Below are 27,142 nucleotides of genomic sequence, written 5' to 3'. Positions count from 1 at the left end.
AATCGAATCGTTTACCTGCCAATTCGATTATTCCGTATGACGAATCTAAATTCCGAGTGATCGAACGACGCAACAGATTCGCCGAAAATTAGCCAGAAACTTTCCATATGAAAATAGATTGCATATAAATAAGCGGAGAAATAGAAGAACGCGAATACTGGTCAGAAAACGAGTCCACACGATCGGAGGGCGGGCGATCTGACAGTGGGGATATGGGAGCGTCGAGGCGCAGCGGGAGGACGACGTCGACGGTGGGGAGCGTCGGAATTGCGAGGCTTAGGCCGTCCCGGGCCGCTTACGCGGAACACGCGGCTGAAGCCGCGCCGCCGGCATTACGTCGCGCACCGTCGAACGCGACTGACGTTCCTATAAACGTGTCTCATTCCGAACCTCTACAACCACTTTGACTCACCGTGTTTTTCCGACACAAACGACCATCGTGGACCGTGTCTCCGCTCGATATCGAACCCCGATCGCGAAACAAAAGTGAAAGGTTCTCCTCTGACCTGTCAGTAGATCGACTCGTGCCAGATAATCCGAAGCATCTGACCGCGTCCACCAATCAGCAACCTGTAGGAGCTCCGAATCGCGGTAAAACGTGTTACGTCTTCGACGAGTGATTAGTTTGAGAGTAAACCGGTCATAGATCCGTGCATCGATCTAAACACAGTGACACCTCGCGGACTAAAAGTGCAATAGAGGGGAGGACCAGATTCTCATTGGAGGTGTTACGTCAATACTCGATAATATTGTCATGGCGTTGGCGGGAAACCAGTAGCGAGGACGTTCGTCATGGAACTCGGAGAAATTTCGAGGACGCCGAGGATATTCCGCGTGTCGAAGAAGATACGATGAACGTGTTGGTAAGTATTCTGGATATCCGTCGCGTGGACCAGAAGCGGAGAAGCAGCTGCTGGAGGAGGAGTTGCTGGTAGCAGCCAGGGAGGAGGTAGCGGGCTCCGTGGAGTGTGTACATCGAGGAGGCAAGTGAAATCACGACGTCTTGCCCGGAGGGTGCGTGCTTGGGCGACGAGGGGCGGCTACTGGCCGATGGGATGCATCTACCGGTGGGTTCCGTGGGCTGCGGGGAGAATTACGCCACCGTTGGATCCCACGAAGGCGCCGGCCCGTGCGGCCCCTCACTGGCGCCTCTCCAGGGGGTAAACACCAGGTACCAGCAGGCCGACGACGCCGACGCCGGGGGAGGAGGTGGCGAGATGAGCGAGGGTGCCGCCGTCGGCGAGCTGTGGTGGACCGAGAGACTCGTCGGCGAGGCACAAGCTGAACACCCTGGCGAATTAGTTCGAACAGGTTCGTATTATTTTTAATATGGCTGCCAAAAGACGCTCGCTGATTGGTCGAAAAGTATGACGTCATTTTCTGTTCGAATGGGCGGGAAAGTAGTGCGTATAACGCAAATTGCATAGCGAAGCTTTTTCCTTCGAAGTTTCGTGCGCGATTACATTTTATAGTGAAATTTTCTGCTCGCAATAGCTGCGTCGTGAAAGTAAAACGATATTATTCGTAATTTTATTCTCTGTGCGTTTCTGTAGAAGGAAAGTGAGAAACATCTGTGATAGTTAACGAGGTTAGTGATACGCAGTTTCAGGTTAAATACGGAGAATAATAATATTACGCGGAATGGAGCTAGAAACCGCTATAAAGTTGGTATTAATATTTCGAGTGATAAATTTCCGTATAAAATTTATTCTCCATCTCAGAATTTTGAAATATTACGCATTTTTGGATATTCGTTTGAGAAATGCGTAATCGATAATTGTAACGAGAATCAGTAACGTAACAAAACGACAGTGAAGGAAATAGAAAGAAATTAGTGCCCTTTATTTCTGCAGCAAAACCACTGATTATTTCCATATTTTTTACAGGATCACCGTATTTTCTCTGCAGTCAACTACCAACTCATTGGAGGTCCAACAAGACGCTCCCGGTGGCATTCAAAGTCGTCGCCCTGGGCGAAGTCGTCGATGGAACTCTGGTGACAGTACGAGCGGGTAACGACGAAAATTGTTGCGCTGAACTAAGAAATTCCACTACCCTGATGAAAAACCAAGTCGCCAAGTTCAACGACCTAAGGTTCGTCGGAAGAAGCGGCAGGGGTAAGTGCCTGGAGCAATTATTTTTTTTTCAACTCTTCTTCCTCCTTTAATATGAACACCTCGTCGAATATATCACGCTCCTGCTATTACTATGCTATACTATTACTCAGTAGCAACGTAAAAACGATACTATAATCACATTATTATCTCCAAATATTATAGAGCATGAAAAGCAGTATGAGGAAGTTTTAATTTAGAGGATTCTGGTACACGATCAAAGCTCGAGGCAACTTATTAAACGAGCCAATAGAGAGAGTTAGTTTTGAGGTTTCGAGTGTCATCGTCAGTGGCAGTTTGCTTTGTAAGTCGTGGAAAAAGCAGCCAGTAAATTATCTGCACGAGAGAGGCATGTACCGTGATTTCGAACCCCCTAAAAGCACGGTTATTGTAATCATCATCGTCATCAACTGGCCTCAACCCCGCTCGACTCGTCTCTCGCTTTTAAACCCTCCGCATCCGCGAGTTCCCTCGCATCCCGCCGCCCCCAGAGTCATTACTCGATGTCCGCCGGTAGCCCCGACCTAGCATCCGAAACAACTGGCCGTTAATCAGAAATCATCGTCCGTCGGCCAGAGAGAAAGAGGCTAAGTCTCGAAAATCAAGCAAATCCGATCAATGGTTTGTAGCTGGTTCCACGTCACGGCTAACGAAACCGTATATCAATCCGTCGTTTATTTTCGCCTTGGCGTCGGTTAATTTACTGGAAAAATCAAGAGTCCCGTTAATTAGTTGGCGACGTTTACGCTTTACGTTGATTAATTTACTCTTCGCAAAACCGCAATTGTTAAACTGCTTCAAAAGGTATAGATTAAGCTTCAATGCGGAAATTAAATCGCGCTAGCCGCGAACAAAGTTACACGTACCACGGGAGCCAGGCTTTTAATAAATGATTGCCAAACGAATTGATCGAGCGGTAGCTTTTTAAATAATCCGTTTTTGTGCCGATTAAGTCGCAGATTTCAGGGACGCGTGTACGTCGATCCGCGACGATTATCTACGGGCCAGCAGGTAAACTCATCCGGTTCTACAAATGCATTTTGCACCCCACGCACCGTACGATGCATTTATGAATTAACGAGCCGGACTGCTCGCATTCGAGCTGCACGTCCGTCGATAGCATCATCTATGTTTCATTCGATTTCATCATGAAGTGCAGGGTCAGCGAGGCTCCATCCACCTCCTGACACCGGACACGCTATCCCCGAAATCAATTAGCGAAAGGGACACATCCCTCGCCGAAATCCTTCGATCCCTTTGTCCAGTTTTGGTATTTTTTTTTTTTCCTTTTTTTTTTTTTTTTCACTATCTCTCCTCGATAATCCGTAATACTCAATTTCGACGATTGACCAAACCACCCTCGTACCAGCCGCGACCGGCCAGTCTACCTACCCTCCTATCATCGAGGTTTTGTTTCCGCGACTTATTAATTTGATTGAATCCTACCGCACCGCTCTCCGATTCCCCTCGATATTGCCGATTCGTCCAAGGAATTCGACGGAAAATTCGCAAGCGTCGAGCTTGAAATTTCCTCGTACGGGAAATATTAAGAAGAATTTATCGAACCGAGCCACCACCGAGCCGGTCGCAGACCCCGTTCACCGGCGATGCGTGGCGACGATATAAAACCACGTAGCAACTGCAGAAAGAATCTCGATGTACCGGGATCACCGACGAGGGGGTTGGAAAGAAAAGGATGGCGAGAAGAAACTAGCGAGATCGTGGCAATTATCACCTTCCGTGAAGGTGCGCGGCACGATGTTCCGGAGCGATCGTAAACGGGAAGAAAGAGTGGTGGTGGCTGGTAGCGCCGGATCAAAGAGAGGGGCTGCAGGCTGGAACGGGCGTTCCATCATCGTCGGGGCCGAGGCAGGCCCGTGCCTATAATTAGTAATATACCGCAGTCTATATCGACACGGCTGAAATTACCACCGATAGTAATTATTTGACAATTGCAGAGACATCCTGTTGCGAGACTCGGGATCGGGACCTTCGTCCCGTTCCACCGAACCCTTCGTTTTCCATCTCCCAGCTTCTGGCTCTCCCACTTGGAGAGAGTAGCCACCTAGCCCTACGCGAAACCTCGCCCCCTCCCCTCCCTCACCCTGGTGCCACGAGTATTAACGGACGGTTTCGAGTGGTTTCGGATGGTTGTGTGGGCGGTTTGGGATGGCGTTCATCTCATCCTCGGCACCGTTGCAAACGCACCGACACACCGAAACGAGCCGGAGTCGCGCTGGATAACCGGCGATGTGGTGCACGTTATATAGGTGGCACATACGCGTGGCCCGGTTTTGTCTGTCGGTCTGTCCGTCCGTCGTTCGCGAATGCACAGCCTGGGTGTCCTGTCTCTGCAGATGACCGTTCCCATCATCGAGTATTAACCGCAGGTCCGGCCATCGGTGGGGGAAATCGGCCGTGCGGCATTATTAGCCCCAAATGCGATGGACTCGACGATGGAGGGAAAGGGGCACGAGGGTGTCGTGCGCGAATTCCCTTCCTATGATCGCTTACGATACGGTTTCGACCAGCTTCCGACCTTTTTCACGCTCTTTTCGCGCTTTCCTCTTCGTCCCTTACTTCTCCGAGTCTCGTCGCGATCCTCCACGTTCCGCCGGTAGTTCCTGCAGCTTTCCAACGTACCAAGATGTCCTTCGAAGTCGATTTACGTTCGCATCCCTCGGTAAAAGCTCGCGAGGAATTGGCTGAATCGGTGGACTATTCGCTCCGATGGGACTATCCGGAACGGCAACGACGAGCGTTGCACGGTCTAGACGGAGTTTCTACGTTTACAACGGTGGAAAAATTGTATTCCCTTTCCGGTCCATCAACGTTGAACGTTGTCCGCGTGATGCAGGCCGCGGTAAGAGCGAAAAGACAGACGTAACCGTGCGCGCGATCGATGCAGCTAATCGATTTTAAAGCGGAAGCCAGAAAGAGGAACCGCGACACGCGCGATTTTTGGTGTTCTGAAACGAGCCACTTTGCGCTGGACCGAAACGATGACGATAACAAGGATGCAATGACGGGCGCGAGAGCGACAGCATCGCGGGCTCAGGGGGTGCAATGGGGGCAGAGGGTGGAGGGTGAGCGGTCGCACGCGGGGGAGAGGGCACGCTATAACTAGGATATAACGCCGTGCCTCTCTGCAGTCAGTTGCAGCTCCCGGGGGTGGCGGGGTTGGGGGTGTTTGATGCCGGTTATCATGTTGACAGACACAGCGAGGTGGACCAGGGTGCACCAAGGGGAGACAATTACAAATCGTTGACGTTTACGCCAACACAAACGACTATATGTCCGCGACACGTTAGATATCCACCCTTTAACGCAAACCGAGAGTGCCTCCTTCGTATTTTCCCGATGGTTGGTCGGCAACGATGCTCCGGGTACGCTTCCAGGAGGGCCTCGTCGGAACGTTGGTTTCGATGGATTCTACGATCTTCGAACTTTTAATCGCGCGAACGGACTTGTTTTGCAAAGGATTGCAACAAGACGATCAACACCTCCTTCCTACGCGAAGGCAATCTATTTTTAAGTGGATCGTACCGTGCCGACACAAAGTTAGTCGAGGAGGACCACGGCTATAATCCAGTTGACTTTAGCAGCCGAAAGAAACAAGGGGCTGTTTCGTTGGAACTGGCAGCGGCGAATTACCGAATGCATATTAGCGCGCGATGGGCCGTTTAAGAAAGCGTAGTCAATCTCCGCGACGGACGTTTATGGAGAGGGAATTAATATACCGGACCTTCAACTTCGAGACCTTCGTCGGTGATATATGCACACCGGTGCTCCACCCCCGAACGTCCTCTTCTCGTCCCGCTCAGAGTCTGCGCGCTCTAAGAAACTCGCGGTCTCTCGAAACCTAATGGACGTGGATGTAATTGCGGCACGAAATCGTAAAGTATTTAGATCGGGATTCGCTCGTGGTCCCGCTGACCACAGACTGCAGCTCTGTCGCGAATTTGTTTGCAGCTCGATCGGTAATAAATTGCTCCTCTAACTAGCAAATCGTATTACTCTGTGCATCGAAGTATCGCTGCGTTCTTTCTCTCTGTTTCTTTTTCCCTTTTCATTTTCTCATCGTTCCCCTGCGTCTGTGTTTCAGGAAAAAGCTTCAGCATCACCATCACGGTATCGACTACGCCTCCCCAAGTAGCCACGTACACGAGAGCCATCAAGGTGACCGTGGATGGGCCCAGAGAACCCCGGTCCAAAACGAGTGAGTAGATCAAACACTTTCCGTTCTCTGGTAGGCCGTGGATCGCGAGATCTATCCGCGGCCACCGGCTGCTACTATCCGTGGATTCCCTGAAAATGTACCGATAATTCAACGAAAGTCCCTATACGCGGTAATGGGAAGTCATTACCGAGCAGATGGTGCGCGATGATGCAGTGGTCGACGTGCGTACCGCGCGTATGCGTGTTTTGGGTTAGCTATTCACCAAGCCGTACTACATAGACAATGCTTTTACCAGCACACTGCCGCGTGAAAAGTAATCCACTTACCGTAATATACTATGAAAACCTCCAAAAATATCCGTTAATTATCGATGCTTGACCATGCTTAATAACCGGCGTCGTATGATGCGTATTTGCGATACGGGCTTGATATACAAATAACTGAAACCATCCACGTTCCTAGGCTGCGTTCGTCGTTCTTTCGAGGATTCACCCGGCAGCAAAGGAGTGTCATATTTTTCCACGTGTTTCTTTCGTCAAATATTATCTTACCCCAGCGACGACTAGTCGCCGTATCGACGACCAGTGTCTCCCTGTATTTTGGACCATGCACGAAGAACGAAGACAGACAGAAGAGCAAGCGAGGCAAGGAAAGGTTTTCCTTTTTCAAAAATGACCGCGCACGGAGAATTGGGAAACCGCGAGGATAACTGGATACGTGGGAAACCGTGGCAATAATGAAAATAATTACGCTGAAAACGGAAAAGTCGGGATATTCGAACTCCGGCAGTTTTTGATTATCCTTTCCCGGTTTCACATAATGGATCCACAAAATGTAAATTTATTTCCATAAATATTTGTCGACGATAGCCGATATGTCGGGACAAAGGGACGGAAAGAGAGAGAATTTCCAAAATATAGAACCAATTGTTCCAGCTTAAGCGAGTGCCACCAATTTCAGCCTCCGTTTGTAGGGGGGAAAAAAAATGCCTGTTATTTCGATATCAGATTAATAGCCGCTGCGGAGTCGACCACGAATACGGCAGCTTTTTGCGGACGTTTCGCATTTGTTGTATAAAGTATTGATAGGCGTAGTACGATGCGTGCCCACCGGTCTCGCAGATTTTTTTTTCCCCGTTATTTTTTTCGAAATGGTCCGGCGTGATTGATTTTTCTAACGTTTTACCTCCGGTTTCGCAACGATCGATAGAACAAGGTAGGAAATCTATAATATTCGTGCACTTTAGGACGTCATAGGACGTCCACGGTCACAGGGGCGAGCATTTTGCGGTGGTAACAAAGTTTTATCGTACACGGAGGTAGCATAGAATTTCCAACTATTTACCTGTTAATACACGAAGAGGCTGACAGTTCCCTGTACACGATGGACACGTTTGGCCGTATTTTGTTTGTAAAAAAATCAAAACAAGCAAATTGATGTTTTCCGCGCTGTTTTGAACTGTCGTCGAATCGTCAGTGGATATCATCGGGTTATGAAAAAATCACGGTGGGTAACGAAACTTAGATATTTCGCTGACCAATGTCCCCTCTGATCCTGAAATCTTAACAAATCCAAACCGATCCTATATTCGCAGAATCGTCGATCTCTCCTCCGCTTCCCGCGACCATCCAAGCTTCCATGGTCAGTCGAAGAGTGAGTCGAGGAGCGAGTCGAAGAAGGAGCAAGGCAAAGGAGTTCCACTGGGACGTCGAAGGGCAGACAGACTCGACGCGTGAAGACGATTCCAGACGGGGATCGCCGCCGCCCCAATTCCGTGGCGGATGAAAAGAATCGGACGTCGAGACGGGACACGCATCACGACATATTGCATACACGAGTTTTGGCCAGCGATGGCGTGCTCCTCCTCGCCCTGGCACGCACCAGGGACAATCTATGTAACGACCAGCGTACGAGCGCCGTCGGGCAAAACAACCGGCGCTTTCATTGTCCTCGCAACGATCCGAAGCGCGCCGCTCCGCAGACACCTGCCGGCTATCATTATTGCGTGGATAATCGCGAGCTTTTTGTTATCGAAAATCACCACCCCTCCCCGCCCCATTTTTCGCTCGCTCCCTTTTTCCCGGTCTCGCCTCGACCGGCTGTTTCGTCGGTAATCGTGCAATTTCTGTAATTCGCCGGCCCGTCAGCGCGTGTAAATACTGCAAACGCGGCCACCGTGGCATGGAACGACACGTAACCGGATTAACGGACTTCCAAGGCTGCGACAGTCTGACCGGAACCGTTTGAACGCGTTAGGAACTGCGGAAAAGGAAGTTGGTAGCAGTTAGCCTGATCCTCTGCACTTCGGGGACGATCCAGGCTCGTTACCCTTCCTTTTCGACTCGTCGATCGCGCGAGGAAGGAGGGTACGGCTAAGTAGCTTTTACCTTGGTCAACGACCAGAAGTTAGGACACGTCTCTGTCGCTCTCTAACGAGGTTCGAATATGAATTGCGTTGAAAAATATTTCCCGGTTCTTCGATGGAAGAATGGAATGGAAATGAAAACGGTGGAAAAGGGAGGCAGGGATCGGTTGGAACGAACAGGGAAAAGGAATCGGCGAAACAAAGTGGCTACCGGGTAGCCGTCACTGTGGCCGAAAATCATCGAAACAACCCCGGCAAAACAATATCGATGGATCGGCCGCTGTCAGTCAAAGGTTGAAATTGAATTTGCTTGGCCAGTAATTGTTCCGCGTTTGGAATTTCGATTAGACGAGAGTACGCGACGCGTTCGTCTCTCTCGAAATCATTTTCTCTGTAACCCTCCATAGAAAATGCTTGGCATCCGCCATACGTCCGTCCGGATTTAAGTGGTGCACGCGTGATGCGAAATTGCCCATGGTAGAAAAAAATCAAGCTTAATCCGCGATCAACAATTTGGGTAGAGCACATGGTTGCAACGGTATCGCGAGATGGAAACGTTCAAATCGAGCCATCATCTTGACTGGAAAAGCACGCCTCGGAGAGATCGTGAATTTTAGAGCGAATCGGAAGCAAGTTCATCCGGATGGATCGAGAGAAATCGCGCGTTATCGAACGATATTACTCCGGTAGCCGTCCATCGAAATGGTCCAGTCTCGAGTCTGCAATTGGTCGACATTACCAGGCAATTGGAAAGAATCTCCGTAGCTGGATGCTTGACGAGTCGACTCGACGAATTCCCGCTAGTGGCCTCCGATTTGTCTTAACGTTGACGATCGTTTTCGAGCACGGAGCTGGAAGATTGGAAAAATCGTGATCAAGGATACCTCGAGAGCAACCTGGCGACACCTCTTCGTGACGAATCGACGAGAAATGACTGGTGTTGGTCGTCGCTTTCTCGAATCGCTGTGAAATTATTTCGAGTCACGAAACTCGACTTGCTCCGGACCTTCCATCGAGACGTCGAAACATTTCGGGCCCGTCCTCTTCGTACGTACTCGTAGAAAAGGGACATTTGTTCGAGTAGATCTTCCTGGGCGAGGAAAATGCGACGAAAGAACGCAAAAGTGGTTTTCACGAGCGCGAAGAGCGGAGAAAAGAGAAAAGATTGGAGCAAAATTCTCGAAATGCTGGCAGACCCCGGCGTCAAGGAGGACGTAAGACGAGCGGAGGGAGGGGCCCGTTATTAGAGAGGAGGAAAAAGCCGCGCTATTTCCGTCCTCCGGGGCTGCCACACTTTGATTAGATAAGCCCACCACTCGTGCTGCGGAGATTGGAATTATTGTTCTCTCTCCCTCTCCCCCCTCTCTTTCTCTCTCTCTTTCTTTCTCTCTGCTTCACCATGTTCCACGAACAGGCAAAGGGGCAATCGGTGAAGGTGTTATATCACGATCGTTCTTGTTTATTGTAATTAACCGCCTTTCCGCTTCTAGATTCGGATAGCAGGTACGTTTTCAGATATCCTGAACAGGCTCGACGCGATAGCGAAGTCAGACCTTGATGATCTAACGTTCGAAGAGATCCTTGGAGCTTTGACGCTGGATCGATCCACGAGAAACGCTGGTTCAGGTGTGTTAGATTCGTCAAACGCTCTTACATAGTCGAGAAAATCGTTCCGTGTGCAAGCATGATTAGATACCATGGTATCCATCTGGTTAGAGTATCTTCTGCTACGTTCCTTCTCGATGGGAAGAGTCTCCGAGAGATATAATTGAAGCTTCTTCCTCGTAGGATCGAATGTGCTCTACCTCGCTCACCTCCGTTGCACTCGACCATCCATTCTGAATTATCCGCTGCCTCCTCGCTACATCCCATTCTACTTTGCTCCTCTTGAATGGAAACACCGAGGCGAGCCATCCAAAAAGAGTGTCGGCCGGTACGTTTGGGGCATTACGAGCGTCCGGTACGTGAGAAGTCGTGGGATCCGGTCGTGGAGCTGAACACAGAGCTCCCTTGTTTCTCCTGACCGGCGATCGTGGTAGTCGGTAGCGAGGAATAATCTTGTAGGCATCGGTTGGCGCACCGGAGCTGACCATCTGGGCTCACCGACAATTTCGTGCAGTTTGCGGTCGAACTTTATTTGTCGTTCGCCCTCGTGGCCGAAGTCTCTCTTCCACCGGTTGGCCAGTCGATATGCTCTCCTCCTTCGACCACTGCTCCTCTCGTCTTTCTGCCCAGCTCCTTTCCGTTCCGTCTCTCTCGCTGGAGGAATAACAATTTGCGCCTCGCGGCTCCCATTCTTGGCTTCCTCTCCGTCGACCCGGGCCCGTTCCAAGAGGAAAGGAGAGCAACGTGCTCCACTTCTTTCGATCAACGACGATCCCGAGGTTCCCTGGATTCGCGAGCTCTGTCGTCTTTCTCTCTCTCTCTCTCTCTCTCTCTCCCTCTCTCTCTCTTTCTTGGTGCAACCGTGTGTACTCGAGGTGGAAAGCGGAACGAAAGGATCCTTTTCGGGGAAACGGAGTGTAGAAAAACTGGAAACCTCTGGAAGGATCGATACCTGGCGGACAAAAGCCGAAGGTTACACAGCCTAGCGATTTTGCCACGAAATGTCCTGTCCAGAGATTACGTAAGCAATCGAACCTATGCACATGGCGCATAATGTGCAACACCGTATAACGATACACACGGACTACGTGTATATTGCAGCCGCCCCAATAGAGAGTCGCCGTGTCCGCTGTGTATACTATGCAGGTACCGCGATACTTGGCTCTGCCAGGGTTCCATCAATTCGCCGGCGGGGGTTGGAATGTGCGAGGAATGCCATTGAAGTCGATCGGGACACGAGCCACTCGAGTTTCTTAATTATCCCTCTCTATTGGGCTAATTGCACAAACATCTTCTCTCCTTGTCGCCCTTCGCTTGGCTACCGAACGTCCGTGCTTTGGAGAGCAAGATTTTTCTTGAGACCCAAGATACGGGCCCCTGACTGCTAACCCGAAACGCTTGACCACAGTTAAGAGTCCCGTCGCTGCGTTATTCGGAGCGCGAGCAGATTCGTCGATCGATAAGACGGACAAAGATGGAAGTACGATTAACGAGAAACGTTCTTCGTGTTTTTTCAGGGCAAACTCACATCCCTGGACTGGCCCGAGTTCCCGCACTGCCCCGAGTTCCTGGACTGGCACGGGGGACCTTCCCCGACGCACCCAGTCCGTTTACTCCCTATCTACGAGAACCGGAGCCGTACAGGAGGAATAAGCATCACATCGGCAACAGCGTCACCGCGAATTCGGTTAGTGGTGCCTGCACCAACCCCAACAACACCGATCCGACCGCATCGCCTGCTTCCAGTACACACCTCGGCGCTAATAGCGGCTCCTCGGCTCATCAAGATTGCTACAAGCACAGTCCTCAGCATGGTGGTGAGTCTTGTTCCATTTGGCCTGGCGTTTGGTCCCACTGGCGACCCGTTACCTAGCCCGATCTTTAGGCACTTCACAGACACCTGGAACAACGACTAGCTTTCGTTTGTGGAATGATCGGGGTACAGATATTGGGCAGTTTTCGCCGATTTCTTTCGATCGTAGACGCAAGCGTGAAAGATCGATCGGAATCGGAATACTGTAGCCGCGTGGCCAATTAATTACACCGTCAGGTTTCTCCGGTACTTTTCCAATTTTACGCCGGGTCGATTAGCTAAGCTAACTCCGGTGATAGAAGACCGTGCCTTCCGGTCAGTTTGCTCCTTTCGTTTCGATAGCGGATATTCCTCGGGCATCATCATCTTTCGTTCACGACCAGCATCCTCGTGGCTCGTGGAGCGACTCGAAACTACGCACAAACCCCACCCACCCCCTTCTCCTCTATCACGGGGAGGGGAAACGATGGTGAGGGATCAAGAGGAGAGAGAGGTCTGCCGTTTCGCGAGGTAATAGTTTCATACCTCGTTCCGGCTCTGCACCCTCTAATTCAACGTAATAACGACATTCAACCTGCCGTTTCCATCTCTTCTCTCGCTGATCCCCGCCACGATTCACCCGTTGGGTCTCCCTAGCACGAGGCAAAAGTGTCCTGTCCTCGAGCCGCTGCACTCTGGTTGCTTACCCAAAAGATTCGGTCAGGAATTCGATTATTCCCGAACGAGATGGTGTCAGAGATTTGCCCTAAGTTTCGTGCGTGGCGAAAAATTCACGAAAACGGGTCGAAATTGGCCCGGCGAAGGCCTGCTGGTAATTTTAAGAGATATTTTGAGGTCAGCGGAGGTATCCAGAGTCGATAATTCAAGATGCAAAAAGGCGGGAAACTCGGCAGCCACTTTATTTCTGCATGGCTCGTCTCGCATCAGCGGTCTCGACCTGATCAAAGTTAAGTAGACGCGCCCCTGGCTGGCAAGACCTCTTTGAAGCTACGTTGCGGTTTCTCTTTGCCCTAATCTCCTCCTCCTCGTCCTCCTCTTCGACCGCCGCTACCTTCTCCGTCGATCAGGCCCGTGCTACCTACGGGGCCAACTTTGCTGCACCCGTGTCACCTTGCTGGATCGGCCACCATTGTAATTACCTCATCCAGGCAGCCAAACTTTCCCTCCCCTGTCTTCGCCGGTTAATACAAGACAAAGGTGTTGGCGTCTTTTCTTTAACGCGTTACTCGAGCGCGATATTACGCTCCGAGGGATATTCTTAGAGTCGACTGCTAGAGGAGGCTTGGGTTGTACCTCTTCGCGATTCGCTATTATCTTTCGCAACCGGTGCAGTCGTAATGGGACCATTTTCACGCCTACCACATGAATGGAAATGGCAGAGGGGAAATGCTTCGTTTACCAGTCACCGTCCGTCCATTCATCTCTCCTCCCGTCTCCTTCTTCGTCTTCTTCGTCTCCACTTCGCGCCTAATGAGCAGATCCAAGGGCCTGGCACACGTACGAATGAGCGCAGAGTGCGAAATGAGCAGGCGAGCGTCGGTGGATGCAATTTTCTTCCTCCTCCTCCTGCTCCTCAGCACCCCACTCCATCCTGGCAACTCTCTGTTCTCCGGTGTTTTCGAGGCAGACCACCTCGGGCAGATCCCCTCTGAATTTACAGTCGGTGCAACCTACAAGACAGACCGTGCACTCACGTACTACTCACGTGCACGTCTGCGTAATACCAGGGATCGATCGATCGCTTCTCGATCGATCGAGAGCTGGATCCATGTTGTTTTTGCCGCTCGCTGCTGCCTGCGCTCCTCCTTTTGTCTTCGGCTCGGTTCGCTTGCGATGCCAGACGTTGTTGAATCGAACCTATCCTCCCTCTTCCTCGTCATCTTCTTCGTAATCTTCTTCTTCTTCGCCATTTCGTCTCTCTTTCTGCCTCGCCACCGGTCTCTCCTCCCCATCGTGATTGCTCTCTAAATCTCACCTACATGATCACTGACGATCGTGCCTCGGCAGCGTTTACGGAGTATGACTCGAACCGCCTCAAGAAGTACCAAGCGAGCAATCTTTTCCAGCTTTTCTGTCATTCGTTAGCTAGAATTCAGGCCCTTCTCTCACCGTCATCAAGCGACGCATCATCGTCGCATGCCTGTGTACCTCTACGCCGTAATTCCGCGCAAATGCAGCGTCAGCCAGGACCAGGATGCATGTCCAGGTGAAGAAAAGATGGAGAAGCGTGCATTACTCCTGTCTCTCGTAATGCAACCGTGTCCGTTCCTCGTCTTCTTCCCTGGGGTCTCATCTCGAGCCTTGATCGGGGTAATAAGGCTCTGCCAGTGGCAAGAGTACCCGAAGAGGTGGTGCAGAGGGTCGAGGAGGAAGACCGCGGGTCCTCTCACCGTTGGTCGGAACGAGAGGGCGAAAAGAGAAAATAGAATAGGGGACAGGGGAGACAAAGACACTGCTGACGTGGTAGGGGTAAGGATGTTGATTATGGGGTGTCAAACAATCACGCTGATTGCATATTCTCCGCTCGCTTCTTCTGTCTGCCTCGACGTTTACACTTATAGCCCGAAAGCGGTGGATCCGTCCCGTTTCCTCGCTCGTCTGCCTTTCCTGGGACATCGTAGAAGTCTCGTCGCGTTAAATTCCGTTAGAGAATGTCCGCTGCTAACGATCGAAGCATCGTCTACTCTCTAGTCAGCCCGATCTGACCCAAGATGCATCGAAGAAAGGACAAAGGTTCGTCGTTGCGTGCCTCCTTATCCGTTTACGAAGACGTCGCTAATTGGTCAGGGAATTTAAAGAGACGAGGGTGGCAGAAATCCTCGAAGATGAGGACCACTTCGCAATTCCCGCGTGCTTCCATGAATAGCGTAGGTCACGACTAGCTTTCCGCTCAGTCCTCTGCCTTTTTCTTCGCCTACCGATGATCGTCGTGCTCCCCTAGATTTTGTCCGACGGTGGCTGAATGGGGAGGGCTAGCTCGCGCTTGTACGGAATCGTTACGACTCCTCGGGATGGTTGGGAATTTTAGTTAAACGACACTGTGCCAGTGGCAGACGGCGGGAGAGGAAGAGGGAGCAGAAGTCTTCGTCGTTTAATGTCAAGCTGCGGCCGGATTCGCATAGAATTTCATCTGGAAAGTCTTGCCATTCTCTCGAACGCGACTTCTTTTTAATCCTCGCGGCTGGTATCACGTGTGGTTGATTAAATTTCTTCGTGGCGTCGGCGCCTTCGAAGCGTCTGAGGTCTCCCAGGGAACGGGAATAAGGGTTACCTTTCTTAGGGGGTGCGAGGGAGAGAAGTTGCGAGGCAATTAGGAAAGTGTCACATACACTCCTTTCGCGAGTCTCCCTCGCAACACGCCAACCCCTATCATGCTCTATCAGCAGGTTATTAACGTACAAGCTTAAACTTGCCGCGGGAATACTAAAGGATCCGTGACACATTTACGAAAGCGTGCAATCAACACCCCTCGTACATCGTTTCCCCGACGATTCCAACGAGACTGGAATCTTGTCCCCGTGTTTTAGAAACGCTCTCAGACAGGTTCCACCTGCTGGAATTTCTACGGATTTCGATGCACCTTCCGCTTACCCGAAGTGACGGTGCGCGGGATGAAAGCTGGTCGCAAACGAGGCTTCGATGCTCGCCGAAATGACGAACGCGACCGCAGAACTTAATTAAACTCGTAAATCCGTCGCCACCGTCGTCCCAGACAGCCACGACTGTTGTTGCGTCTTGCTACTTATTTCCCCGTCGTCGCAGTCGACCAATCGGGACCTTCCGTGCCGGATCCACGCGAGTTCACCCTTGAATCTCAAGGAAATCAACCTGGACCGGCCGAATCGGGCGGTAACTTCGCATCGTGGCGACATCGAGAAGGCGTGTATCGGTCCTTAGATCAAGGAAGGAACGTTGTTTCCCGAGTTTCGAGAGGCAAGATCCAAGCTTGGCAGAGCCGGAGATGGAGCTGTCCACGGTCATAGAAGGAAAGCTGGACGAGATCCTCGGCTTCCGCAAAGTGGAATTTCAGAAATCCCTGGGCTGCGGTGCCTCGGTGAACTTTATCGCCTGTCGGTTTATCGCGTATCCTGGTGGCACGACATCCTTCGTGTCCGTCCAATCAGGCGCGCACTTGGCGGACGACTCAAGGAAACCCGTGGCGACCGCTCGGCCAAGACCGCGATAATAACCGGGCCGAATGGAGCGTTTCGTTTCCACGTATTCCCCCGTTTCGAATGCTCGAGATCTAGCCGAGGTGCTTTCCGGAGATAGCCGGAAGCAGGGTTCTCGTTGCTTCCTCGCCAGGACGCGTCGGATCGCTCGTAAACTACGGATAGGTCGTGAACTCGGACAATTCTGCTGTATCGAGGAAACTTTTCGCTCATCGTCTCAGCTAGGCGTTCGTTAGCTGGCTCCGTTGAAATTTTCGTCGCTTTCTGGGGAATTAATTTGTCCGATGGAGAATCTAGGACGAGATGGACGAGTTTCCTTCGCTGCAGTACACTGTCCTGGGGTCGCGGAAAAATTCGTTTGCGGGAATTTCAAGACCTTAACCGATTGCCAGAGGTTTAACCAAAGTCTCCAAACACGATCCATCTCGACGCGTTCGTCGCCCGGTAATCGTTTATCTCGGCTTATCTAAAAGATTAGTATCCTAGCATACGATATTATGAATCACGCGTTGAGCGTTTCGCGAATTCGGTGATTGAAATAATTTCGATTCACGCGGGTTCGAGGAGCATCTTTGTCGGTAGTTGCGGGATTAATACAATTATATCGATGCGAGATTTTTCGCGTTCGCCAATCGATGACCCGTTTCATGAACGAACTCGAAAGGTCAGCTACATGATGGATACAAATTTCTGAACGGGATCGAATGGCCGGTTTCGAGCGGCGGACGCCGAAAATCGAGGCGTCCGGCAATCAGTATACTCGTTCGAATCGATTTGAGAGATGATCGAGGGACAATCTCGAGCAAATCGATCGAGGTCGATCCGCCGGCTCGAAACGTAGAAAGAATTGAGCCGGACGAGCGAAGCGAGAAAGCAGTTCACGATCCAGAGGATCCCGCTTCCCGAGATCGTCATCCTACCGAAACATCGGAGCAAAAACTCTCGAAAATCCCAGAGATAAAAAGTCGACCGGGTTTTTGTAATAATAAGCGGCTGCGCCTAGTCGACTGAAGAAACGGAAGACGGCTCTCTCCACCGCGTTGCTGTCGTGTTTGACCATTAACAGTCATTTATTTGGCACAGCTTCTTTCGTCTCGCGACAAAAAGGCTCGAGACACTTCTAGGATTATCTCATTAAATGGGATATTTCGATTCCCCGGAGGAAAGTCGCATTCTGCCAAGAAATTGCCAATTTCCCCATCTCCGTTTCAGAAATTTATCCCTTGCTTTCGCGTCCAATTCATCCGCTTCTTCCCGTTTCCACGAGGAAGGCAGTCACGGTCTTCAGGAAAAGTGGGAAATCAGCGCGTGGTACGGTCTCGCGAGCAGATTTCTAACGACGGGGACCCCGTCTCATTCTCGATTCGTCTCGCGCTTCTCCCCGTTACTTGACCAAACCGTAAATGACGTTGACTCTTACCAGAGGATTTAAAGGTCCCTCCACGTCTCCCGTAATGTTCCGTCGTTCGCAGAAATCCCCGCGACGAATTAGCATACTGTTTCTCAACCGCCTACAGCCGCCAGACGTTCTTCCTCCATCTTAATCGCGTCATTGGCAGCGATTTCTTGTCGTCGTTTTCCTGCCCGAGTCCCGATCCAAACACGCTCGTAAGAATAGGCCTAGCGCAAAAGGAGCGAAAAAGGTTCCGTGGAAGCAATAGAACCGTGCTGTTATAACGAGCTATTTCCTTTCTAGATTCCTCGGAGATCTTCGTAAATCAACCACTTCTGTAACTAAGTCTCCGTTCTTAGACCACCCACAGCGTTTCCGAGAGAGGAGACTCTTACCTGGTCCCCTCGATTCTCGTCGCGATTTCGAAGCCCGGAAATTCCACAGAGCCTAGTGTCGTCGTTCATCTCGCTGACTGTCCTCGGCTCTCGCGCAAAAATCGCAATCTCGAAAGGTCATCGAGCATCGAGAGGTACATCGGTCAGAAAATGGAACGAGGCGATGTTAAAAAAGAGAGAGAAAGGAAGGTGGTAGGAAAGGAAGGCAGAGGAGAGAAAGAAGGGAGAGAGAAGAACCACTGACATGGTGAACGGAAGTACCGGTAAGGCAGACGAATTAGGACCGAAAGGAAGCCCATACTGGGTAGCTTTTTTTTCGTACACAAAATTCCTGTACTCGTAACATCGCCGGTACATTGGCTGGATCGTGTCCAGGGAGAGAAGGAGAGCAGGAGAGGAGAAAAAATAGGGAAGGAGAGGCTAAGCAAGGCAGGAATAAGGCGAGGGAGAAGAAGAAGAGGTGGAGGCAGTTACGTGATCCACGCTCGAGAGGGCACGGATCTTCGTCCCGATCTCTCGAGATCCTCTCATTTTACCTGCGCACGATTTTGGTCGTCTATCAGCTGTCTTTTCTTCGTTTTTCCTCTCCTTTATTAGATGTCGAACAATACGGGGCCAAATTGAATTACGCCCGCGGGCGTGAACTGTAACATCGAACAGGCCGATTTTTAACACGATCGGGCCACATAGTCTTCGCCGCGAGCCACCGCGAGCCCGTCATTTTTTCCCCATTTCCGTCCATGTTCATGCGCTACCAAAACTCGATTGTTCTCTGCCCGTTTTCAACGGAGAAATTAGCCGTGACACTTACGCGCGACAAGTATCCCGACAGGGAACGACCGAGCGTGGAAACGGGTTCAGCGAACCGTCGGACGGGAATCCGCCAAGGGTGTCGATTGATTCGGAACGAAGCTGGAAAACGGTTTCGTACGTGCATCATCGGACCCTGAAGAACCGTGCTCCGAGACGCGGTGAAAAAGCGAGGCTGCGATTGACGAACGATTCGTTTGAGATCGCCGCGATAAACGGTAACCTGGATCGAGCCTTGCGAGTGATCCGCAGGATCCACTGGAGCAACAAGAAAAGGAGTCGCCTCCTCTTCCTCCCGGCTCGCTTTTTTTTCAGTCGAAACTTAATTGATCGCCAATCAACGGTCCGATCCAGGCGTGTTCAATTGATTACCCATCGATCGACGTCGCTTTCGTCGAACTGGCCAGATCTCGCCGTCTCTTTGTAGTTTGCAGAAGGATAAAAGGTAGATATTTCTTGTCCTTTCACGAACATCTGTTTATAGTGTGCAAGAATCCAGCGATCCGGTGAGAAAATCGGCACACTTGTCCCGATTGTCCGCGAAGACAAACCGAATGGAGAGACCTGGACTGAGAGTCGAACGTCCCTCTGGCTGCACGCGATCGCCTTCTTCGCGATCCTCGCGTGTAATCCGCGTTTATTCCGTATCTCTGTTACACCCCTCTAAACGTAACGTCGACGTGACGTCGAGGACCGAGGATAATTGTAATCGTAATGGCGCGTAAGGAGCGTGGACGCGAGGATCCCACAGATAAGACGAGGAAGTGAGGCATGGGCACTCGCGTGTCTACCTGCGATGATCGAGATGGCGCGACGGTGTACGGGGCCCGTGAATTTCCGGACACGCCAGTGATGGACCCTCCATTCATGCTCTTCATTCACCCTCGAAATTACGCGGCGCGTGTGGATGGGGGCCCGGAATGAAAGTTGCGAAAGGCGACGGGACAAAGGGGAAAACAGAAGAAGCGGCTGCGGAACGAGGAAAAAAGAGTATCTGGAAGAGAGCGGAGATCTTTTTCTCTGGACTCGGAGCGACGTCGGAACCCGGGGCCCCCATTGTTCGTTTCAGCGGCAAAATTGCGGCGATGCGTGCGTGCAAAACGCGCCTCTTCTGCGGCCGACACCGCGTTAAACGGATTTCCTTCCTCCGGGGATCCAGCCTAGCAGATGAATGCAGAGATGAATGGGAAATAACGAAGAACGGGAGTACGGCGCGAAAACGCAGGCAGGATGAACGAAATTAGCAATGATGGGCATTGAAACCGTCGTCGACAGCCGCCTACTTTTGAGAGATTGACGAACCGTGGATGCTCCTCTCGCAAATTGCCCAACTGCACGATTCCACTCGCGTTTCTCCACCATTCCTTCGTACTTTCTCACGTTTCCCACGTTCTATCGACGTGATATAAAGAAACGCTGGCTACATTAGGCTAGATAACGTGGCATTTCGTGAATTTTGCTTCGTATTTTCACCGCAACGAGACGAACCAAGTCTATCCCAAGTGTTGGAAAAGCTAGGATTACGCGCTGACTTGCTAGATTTCGTCAGAGGATCTGGATTTTACAGATATTCGGGAAATAAATCGAGGACCTTGGCAGGAATCTCTACCCGGCGTTGACAGGTTGACTGTGGACTGATGCGATAGACCCCGGTTCTAGTCACAGGCTAATAGGTCAGGGGACGATTTTCCTGGGATTATTCGTTTAGCAAGGACACTAGCGATCAGACTGGTAGCCGGTTGCTCGCGATCCCGAAGTTATCGAGAGGAAACACTATCCTCGGGACAGGATACTCGGTGTATAAGAAGAAATCGCTGATGGTAAGCGATACGCAAGGCAACAAGAGTTTCCTGGCCGCTCGTATGCGTAAGACTTCTCTCTCTCCTCTGGACGTTATGCAGGGTTTACCAGTGTGCACGGGCCCCTGATATGTGTCATACACGTACGGTTAGCGTGTGTCGACATTCGTGTCGAGCAGGAATATCGAGACGACGCAATATCGACTTACGTTACACGACCAAACGAGCATCTATCTCGGTGGGAAACGAAGCCCCACGGCTTCGTCTGTTCGACGTTGTTCGCAACGTTCGTTCTCTTTTCGACTCCGAACCGTACTTTCCACGTCGTCGTCCAGCGACCAAAGTATCTCGCATTCTCTCAACTTTCCATTTACTTCCAGCCGAAAGTCCTGATCCTTGCATCCAAAATCTTCCCGAGTCCTGAGCACCTTTGGACCACGGGTATCCGGAGGCTGAGCCAAGACGCGACTGCGTTCTTCCGCACTTGGATAGTCGAGGGTTCACCTGGTCGCTCTCGGAATTCTTGACGCAGACCAGAGGCCAGCATGCTCCGGGCAGCCTTAAAACGTAGGAAGGACGAGTTCTTCGGATATTCCAGCTTCTGGTCCTGGTATTCTAGACTTTGGCACGCTCAAAGTGTCCCAACTTCTCTGGTATTCTATATTATTTACCTTGCAGGTTACCCATGGAAACGGAGGGTAACCTCTATCTACCTCGTTGGCAGTTTGTTCGCGGAATGAGAGATCGGCGGATCGCTGGCGATCGTCGGAAGAAGAAGATGAGGTGGATCGAAGGAACGACTAGCGGTAGCGCGAAGCTGGGTGTGGGGTAGAGAGTTAGGTGGGAGAGAAACCGAGAAACGACGAAATGACGGCGGTCGATGGACGGTTCGTTAAGTAGATGGCTGGTCGGGAGACTAAGCACCAAAACCACCTCACTGTGGTTTCACACCCGCAGAGCAACGGACAGAGATCCATGGAGGGAGGAAGAGAGACACGAAGAGGAGGAAGTAGTAAACAACTCGGAGTTCCTTTGGTCAGGACTCGTGCGTTCCTTCGGTCAGGATCAACGCCGGGGTTACACCTCTGCGATTCTTAGCAGCGTCTCCTTCGCGATGCAGCACGGTGACCACCGGCGTGACGGCACCGAGACACGATCGATAGAGGATCGACGACGATGGGAAAGTTTGATCCTCGATTACACTTTGTCCACGCTCTCCCTGTTGCAAATCTTCTGGTGTCTGCGGTCGCAACGACCAAACTACGAAATGTTTCCAAGTGTCGAGAATGGAACGATTTCATCCTGCTCTCGACCATCTCGACCGACTGGATTTACGACTCTGGTTGTGCAAAAAAATTCACCACTCGCGAGTAGAAACGGATACCGCGAATGATTAGATATCCACCTGATATCTTCGTTGGTCCGATGATCGTCAGGCGAGTCGGATCTCCTCTTTCCCAGCGGTGGTTCATAGAACTAGGCATCTCCTCGTCTTCCCTGAACAGGCTCGAAATGGACTATTATCCAACAGATGGTCGACCCACGCTGGTGTGCTTTGTTTTGTTACCGTTGTTCCGGTAATTGCGGCAAATACACGGCCATTTTCGGTAATCACCCGCACGCCCCCATCCCCACGGCGGTCCCCTTTGAGAATTCCGAAACGACCTCGACCTTCCACGGCCGGTAGGCGTAACGACAGTTTTGCCAGAGGATCCTCCACCCGCGACCTCGACCTGATCTCACGACGGGGAGAGTGCCTTCTTCGAGGGTCAAAGAATGGGTGACAAGGAAGTCCCTCGGAAGCTCTGCTCAGGAGACTTCCCTTACTCTCTCTCTCTCTCTCTCTCTCTCTCCCCCCCTCCCTCTCTCTTGATCACATTCGTTAAACCGTCTCTATAGATTCTTGCTCCTCGTTCCTGAAGGATCCAAGGATTTCCCTCGTTTACTTTTATATCGATTCGTATATCTCATACGTTAAATAATTTGCACATCTAGCTTTATCGGACGATCCTCATCTCGTGGGATAAACAATCGTCTAGAATTCCTGGTTATCTTTTCTGCAGGCAGCGTGGACTTGCATAACGTATTTGCATAATTTGCATAAGCGACTGATCGATACGCGAGAAACGAAACGGTTAGGTGTACGAGGTGAAATTCGTTTAATCATTCACCGAAGCCGTATGACGCTCTAATGCAATAAAATAAAATACAGGAAACGTTTTAAAGAGGCTGCCATTGACTTCAGCCTCGGCAGGTTAAATAATTTGACTTGGAAGGCTCGCGGAGTGTAAAGGCCTGTCCATAGGTTTACGAGGGAATTAGCAACCGTTAATTACAAAACCGCCGTCTGTTTCTTGCGCGTAGCAGCCCCTCATAATCCAACGTAGGATTACGAAGCGTGCAGTCGAAGTCAATGGCGAAACCTGTGATTTATCGGCTATTAAAATCGACGGTTTTCTAATCAATTCTCTCTGCGACTTCCCCGCCTTGACCCGAAAGGTTCCGCTGCTTTCCATTAGCTCTGTAAAATATAAGTTTCTCGCTTCGAGCGTGCAAAACGCGGCTCGAGCGATGGAACAAGGCGTATCTCTGCAAAATTCGATTTTATTCTGCAACTGCGCGATCTGCTCGGTTGAATCGGCGGTTTTCACTCGAGCAGGAAAAGCCCCGCGACATGGAAGAGTGAAATAATTTCGTAAGGATCGCATTTTTTTACCTTTCGAGTTCCAGTAGGTGAGAAAGTGCTCGACGAAATGCCTGACGAAACTCGAATTTTTCCTCGTTCGATAGGTCGAACGCAACATCGATGTTTCATTGATGATGCAAATTTAATGTCATTTTGCCACGTGTCCCAATGACGATGTCTGTCGACGAAATTTCGAAAAATTTTTGGTAATCTTTTGCCCAAGAAGTGCCGTCGAGTTTCGAAACTGCAAACTTCCCCGTAATAAACGTTTTCTTGGAAGTAGCTGGATTCGCCCTTGACAAATCGTGTTTTGTCATCGAGTGGACGACGAGAATTACCAATGTCCGGGCTTTCCGTCAACTGTTCTCGCTGCTCAGCCAGTCCACAGTCATCACGTATGCACCTCCGCGATCGTGAGACAGACCTGTGATAGCGGGTTCCTTGAACTCCTTAATTGACTTCTTAATCGGAATTTCGCTGCTCGTATCTCGCCTGATCACTCGGCGATCTCTTCTCCGATTTGCCAACGAATACGTACGATGGATAAAAATGATCGATTGTTCGCGTAAATACTCGAAGGCCAACGGGAAGCGGACTATAGTGTTACAGTTGTCGAATGAAAGCTGAAACGGCTGATCGAGAGGAGCGATAAAAAAGTATGAAAGATATATATGGAGAGAAAAATAAAAATGAAAATGGAAGCGAAATATTGCGTGTCGATCGTGGCCTTTTCGCGCAACTTTAATCTCCATTTCTGGCGAATACGCATTTCGTAATCGCGTCCGTCGTGTTCAGCTCGAAAGGAATAATGGCGGGTAAAATTTTGCCGAATCATCGGTGAGTCAGCAGACGATGTTTTCCTCTCTGTTTCCGTAACTTTTACCGGTTGCTCGTCCCCCGCGGAGGTACTTGGAAATTCAATGGACGTCCGACGGAAGTCGCGAACTCCGCGATAAATATTTCACGAGATGATAATTAATATCGGATAATTACTTGGTCTCGCGCCGCCAACGGCGTAGACGCCGCTATCTCGGGGGCAGGCGGAAAATTTTCGTCGAAAATTTCGGAGACGATCGACGCACGATGGACGCGAATTGCGGAGGAAATATGATTTTATTATACAACGCGACACCGACGTGCAGTTCTAGCAATCGTTTCGACTTCCGGCACGCTGTGAGTCATTTCAATTAATCTGACGGAGTTACTCACTCAGAACACCGTTACCGTTTTACAAGCGACGAGTAGAAGCGAGTCAATTGCCTATGAGCGTTTTCGCCGGAATCCGGATTTAGCAATGAAAATTATCCGGCATTTTTATTCGCGATGGCAGTAGTGGATTGGCCAGCTTCTCGGCTCGCTCGATGCCAAGTGGCCCCGTTAACCCTTTAAGCGTGTTATCGGATTTTAAAAACCTGCACCTGTGTGTTTAATCATTTCTAAGTAACGAGTACGCTCGACGAAGCAGAGTAAGTGCACTTGCTGCGAAATATTCAAAGACTCGCAAATCGTTATCCGATTCTTCGATTTTTATCGGTATGCACTTGTACCGAAAGGTCAGTTTCAAGAGGGATTAATGGACCGTGATAATGATTCTCGTTGCAGATACGAGTACGGGGACAGCCGAGTGGACCTATCCATCGGCAGCATCGTCCTATCCGGCTCCTCCGGTAAGCAGTGGTGGTTCGTTCTCGCCGATCCCCGGAGGAGCGTTCTCGTACCCAGGGGAAGCCCTGTCTCATCATCCGACCACGGAACCGGTACCATTGCCAACCGGTGAGTACGAAAAAACTTTCTGAATTGCGAATTAGCAGTCCGCACTTGTCTCCCGAGGAAAATCCTGACACCCGTTCATCTCGACACCGTTATGACGCAGTGGTGTTCGAGGAAAACCGTTTTCCTCTTCTGTGTGACGTAGCAACCAGTCACGGAGTAAACAGTCCGATAATTCGCTCACTCGTCTCGTTTTCATCGTTCCTAAACTCGCCACGCACACCTCGATAGCCGGATAGCAACGTTCTTCTCTAATTCGTTACTTCGTCCCGATCTTTCTCGATCCTCTATACTTCCGACTCCGCTAGGCACACGCTTGAATCGATTCCTTCCGCATAATCACCGCTCAGTCTACAGTTTGCACGTATCAATCGAATTTCCTCGCTTGATCCACGCTTCGCCTCCGACTGCAGCACCCGAGTCACCTCCGCTTCAGCCGAGACCTGGCTAACCTGGCCCGACTGGACACAAAGTCTATTTTGAATCTTGCAGTTCTCCCGTCAGACAGCCAGCAGGACACGTACACGCCGAACTGCGTCTCCATGTATCCGAGCCACGGGACCTCGTCGTCCTCGTTGCCTCTGGTGCCCAGCAAGTCCAGCGACCCGGACATCTTTGCTGGCGGAGGAACCGGCAGCGGAAGTCCAGGCTACCACTATGGTTCCTGGACCTCGGGGCCAGCCACGCCGGTCCCGGTCGCCTCTCACAACTACAACCCGAATTACCAGGGCTATTACAACAATCCTAGCCAAAATTACATCAGTCCGGCGCCCATGGTCCTCTATCCGCAGTTGTACAGCACGGTGAATCAGAACCAGATCCATCTGCACCTCCACGGGGACCTGAGCGAGGAACAGGTGACGATCGCCGGTAGCAATCTGACGATCAGCAGTAACAGGCTGGAGATCGGTGTGATGGGCGAGGAGAACGAGCAGAGGAACGACGTTTGGAGACCTTACTGAAGGGATCCCGGATGGGTCCAGTGACTAGATGCAATTTTGGAGGGCAGTTTGGATGGACTGTAGACAGTACCGGTGTAATAAATGTGATATCGACGGTCGAAATGGAAGTTAGGAGAGTGAAGCGATCGTGTTAGGGACTTGGTGGTGTCACTCGCAGTTGGTAGTGGTAGTGCTCGAGGAAATGGTCGATTTTTCGCGGTCAGACGCGAGTGATCGACAGCAACGACAGTGACTGAGAACTGGAACGTGGACAACGTGGACCGACGGACTCGTGAGAAAGTAGCGAGGTGTTAGAAAGGTTCTCGACGACAGACGACATTTGCAGATGGCGAGTTTAGAAAAAGTATCGCGAAGGAGTAGAGGAATCAGGGCTCGATCTCGGCTGTAAACCGAGCCAGCGCGAACGTGTATCCGCAAAGTGGGAAGATAGTCATGTAACATTGTAAATACAGATATTTTCCATGAAATAAAATCTTGCCTGAACAGGTTCCTGCATCCCCCGTTCACCAGATCCGTGACGAAGAAGCACCGGTTCGCGCGAATCCGACAGAGACAACGTTCGCGAGAAGTCATTGAAAACATCTAGACCACCTCAGCGTTCGTTATATCCTTCGAGTCTCGTTCGTTAGCAGGAAAAACGCAACAAAGGAGGGATCAACGAATTAATCTTTCTCGGTAGTTCGAGTAGAAAAATCTTTATCCGTCAGCATGGAAACTGAGCCACAGGGGTGTGGTTGTCCTTTTTTTTCCCTGGCACAGAGGGCACGGGTAATCCTTTTTACGAGCACAGCGAGCTCTATTTAATATTTAAAGCATGCTGGAAATAACGAACGAATGGATAGTTGCGGTCTACGTCGCCGCTTCACAGTGCCCTGCCACCCTTTATTTTCAATCCGCCCTGCTTTGCCCCGTCTTTGTCACGTTTTTGCCATCTCCGGCTGACAGATACGTCATTTTCGTTTGTATTTTCCGCAAAGTAAAATCGAGGTCTCTCAGCTTCCAATACGCGTTAGTCTTTTTCTCGAATAATCACACACGATCGATAGAAATCACACGAAATTCGATCACGAATTTATAG

At 50.7% G+C, this 27,142-nt stretch overlaps 1 protein-coding gene across 1 annotated transcript; it reads left to right on the top strand.

Moving 5' to 3' along the window:
• The first annotated feature begins 293 nt into the window (after positions 1–293).
• Positions 294–26,474, top strand: LOC108550616 (protein lozenge). The gene is made up of 6 exons (XM_017904382.1): positions 294–1,311; positions 1,887–2,117; positions 6,220–6,333; positions 11,782–12,081; positions 24,935–25,105; positions 25,595–26,474. Exons 1-6 carry the CDS (start codon positions 1,056–1,058, stop codon positions 26,062–26,064), a joined length of 1,542 nt encoding a protein of 513 aa, XP_017759871.1. The 5' UTR covers positions 294–1,055; the 3' UTR covers positions 26,065–26,474.
• The last annotated feature ends 668 nt before the right edge of the window (positions 26,475–27,142 follow it).

This window comes from Eufriesea mexicana, unplaced genomic scaffold (genome assembly GCF_001483705.2).
Source record: "Eufriesea mexicana isolate 0111107269 unplaced genomic scaffold, ASM148370v2 scaffold2888, whole genome shotgun sequence".
In the NCBI taxonomy this organism is placed as follows: Eukaryota; Metazoa; Arthropoda; class Insecta; order Hymenoptera; family Apidae; genus Eufriesea; species Eufriesea mexicana.
Note: the sequence above shows the minus strand (reverse complement) of the source record. Positions and strands in the feature narration are given on the sequence as shown.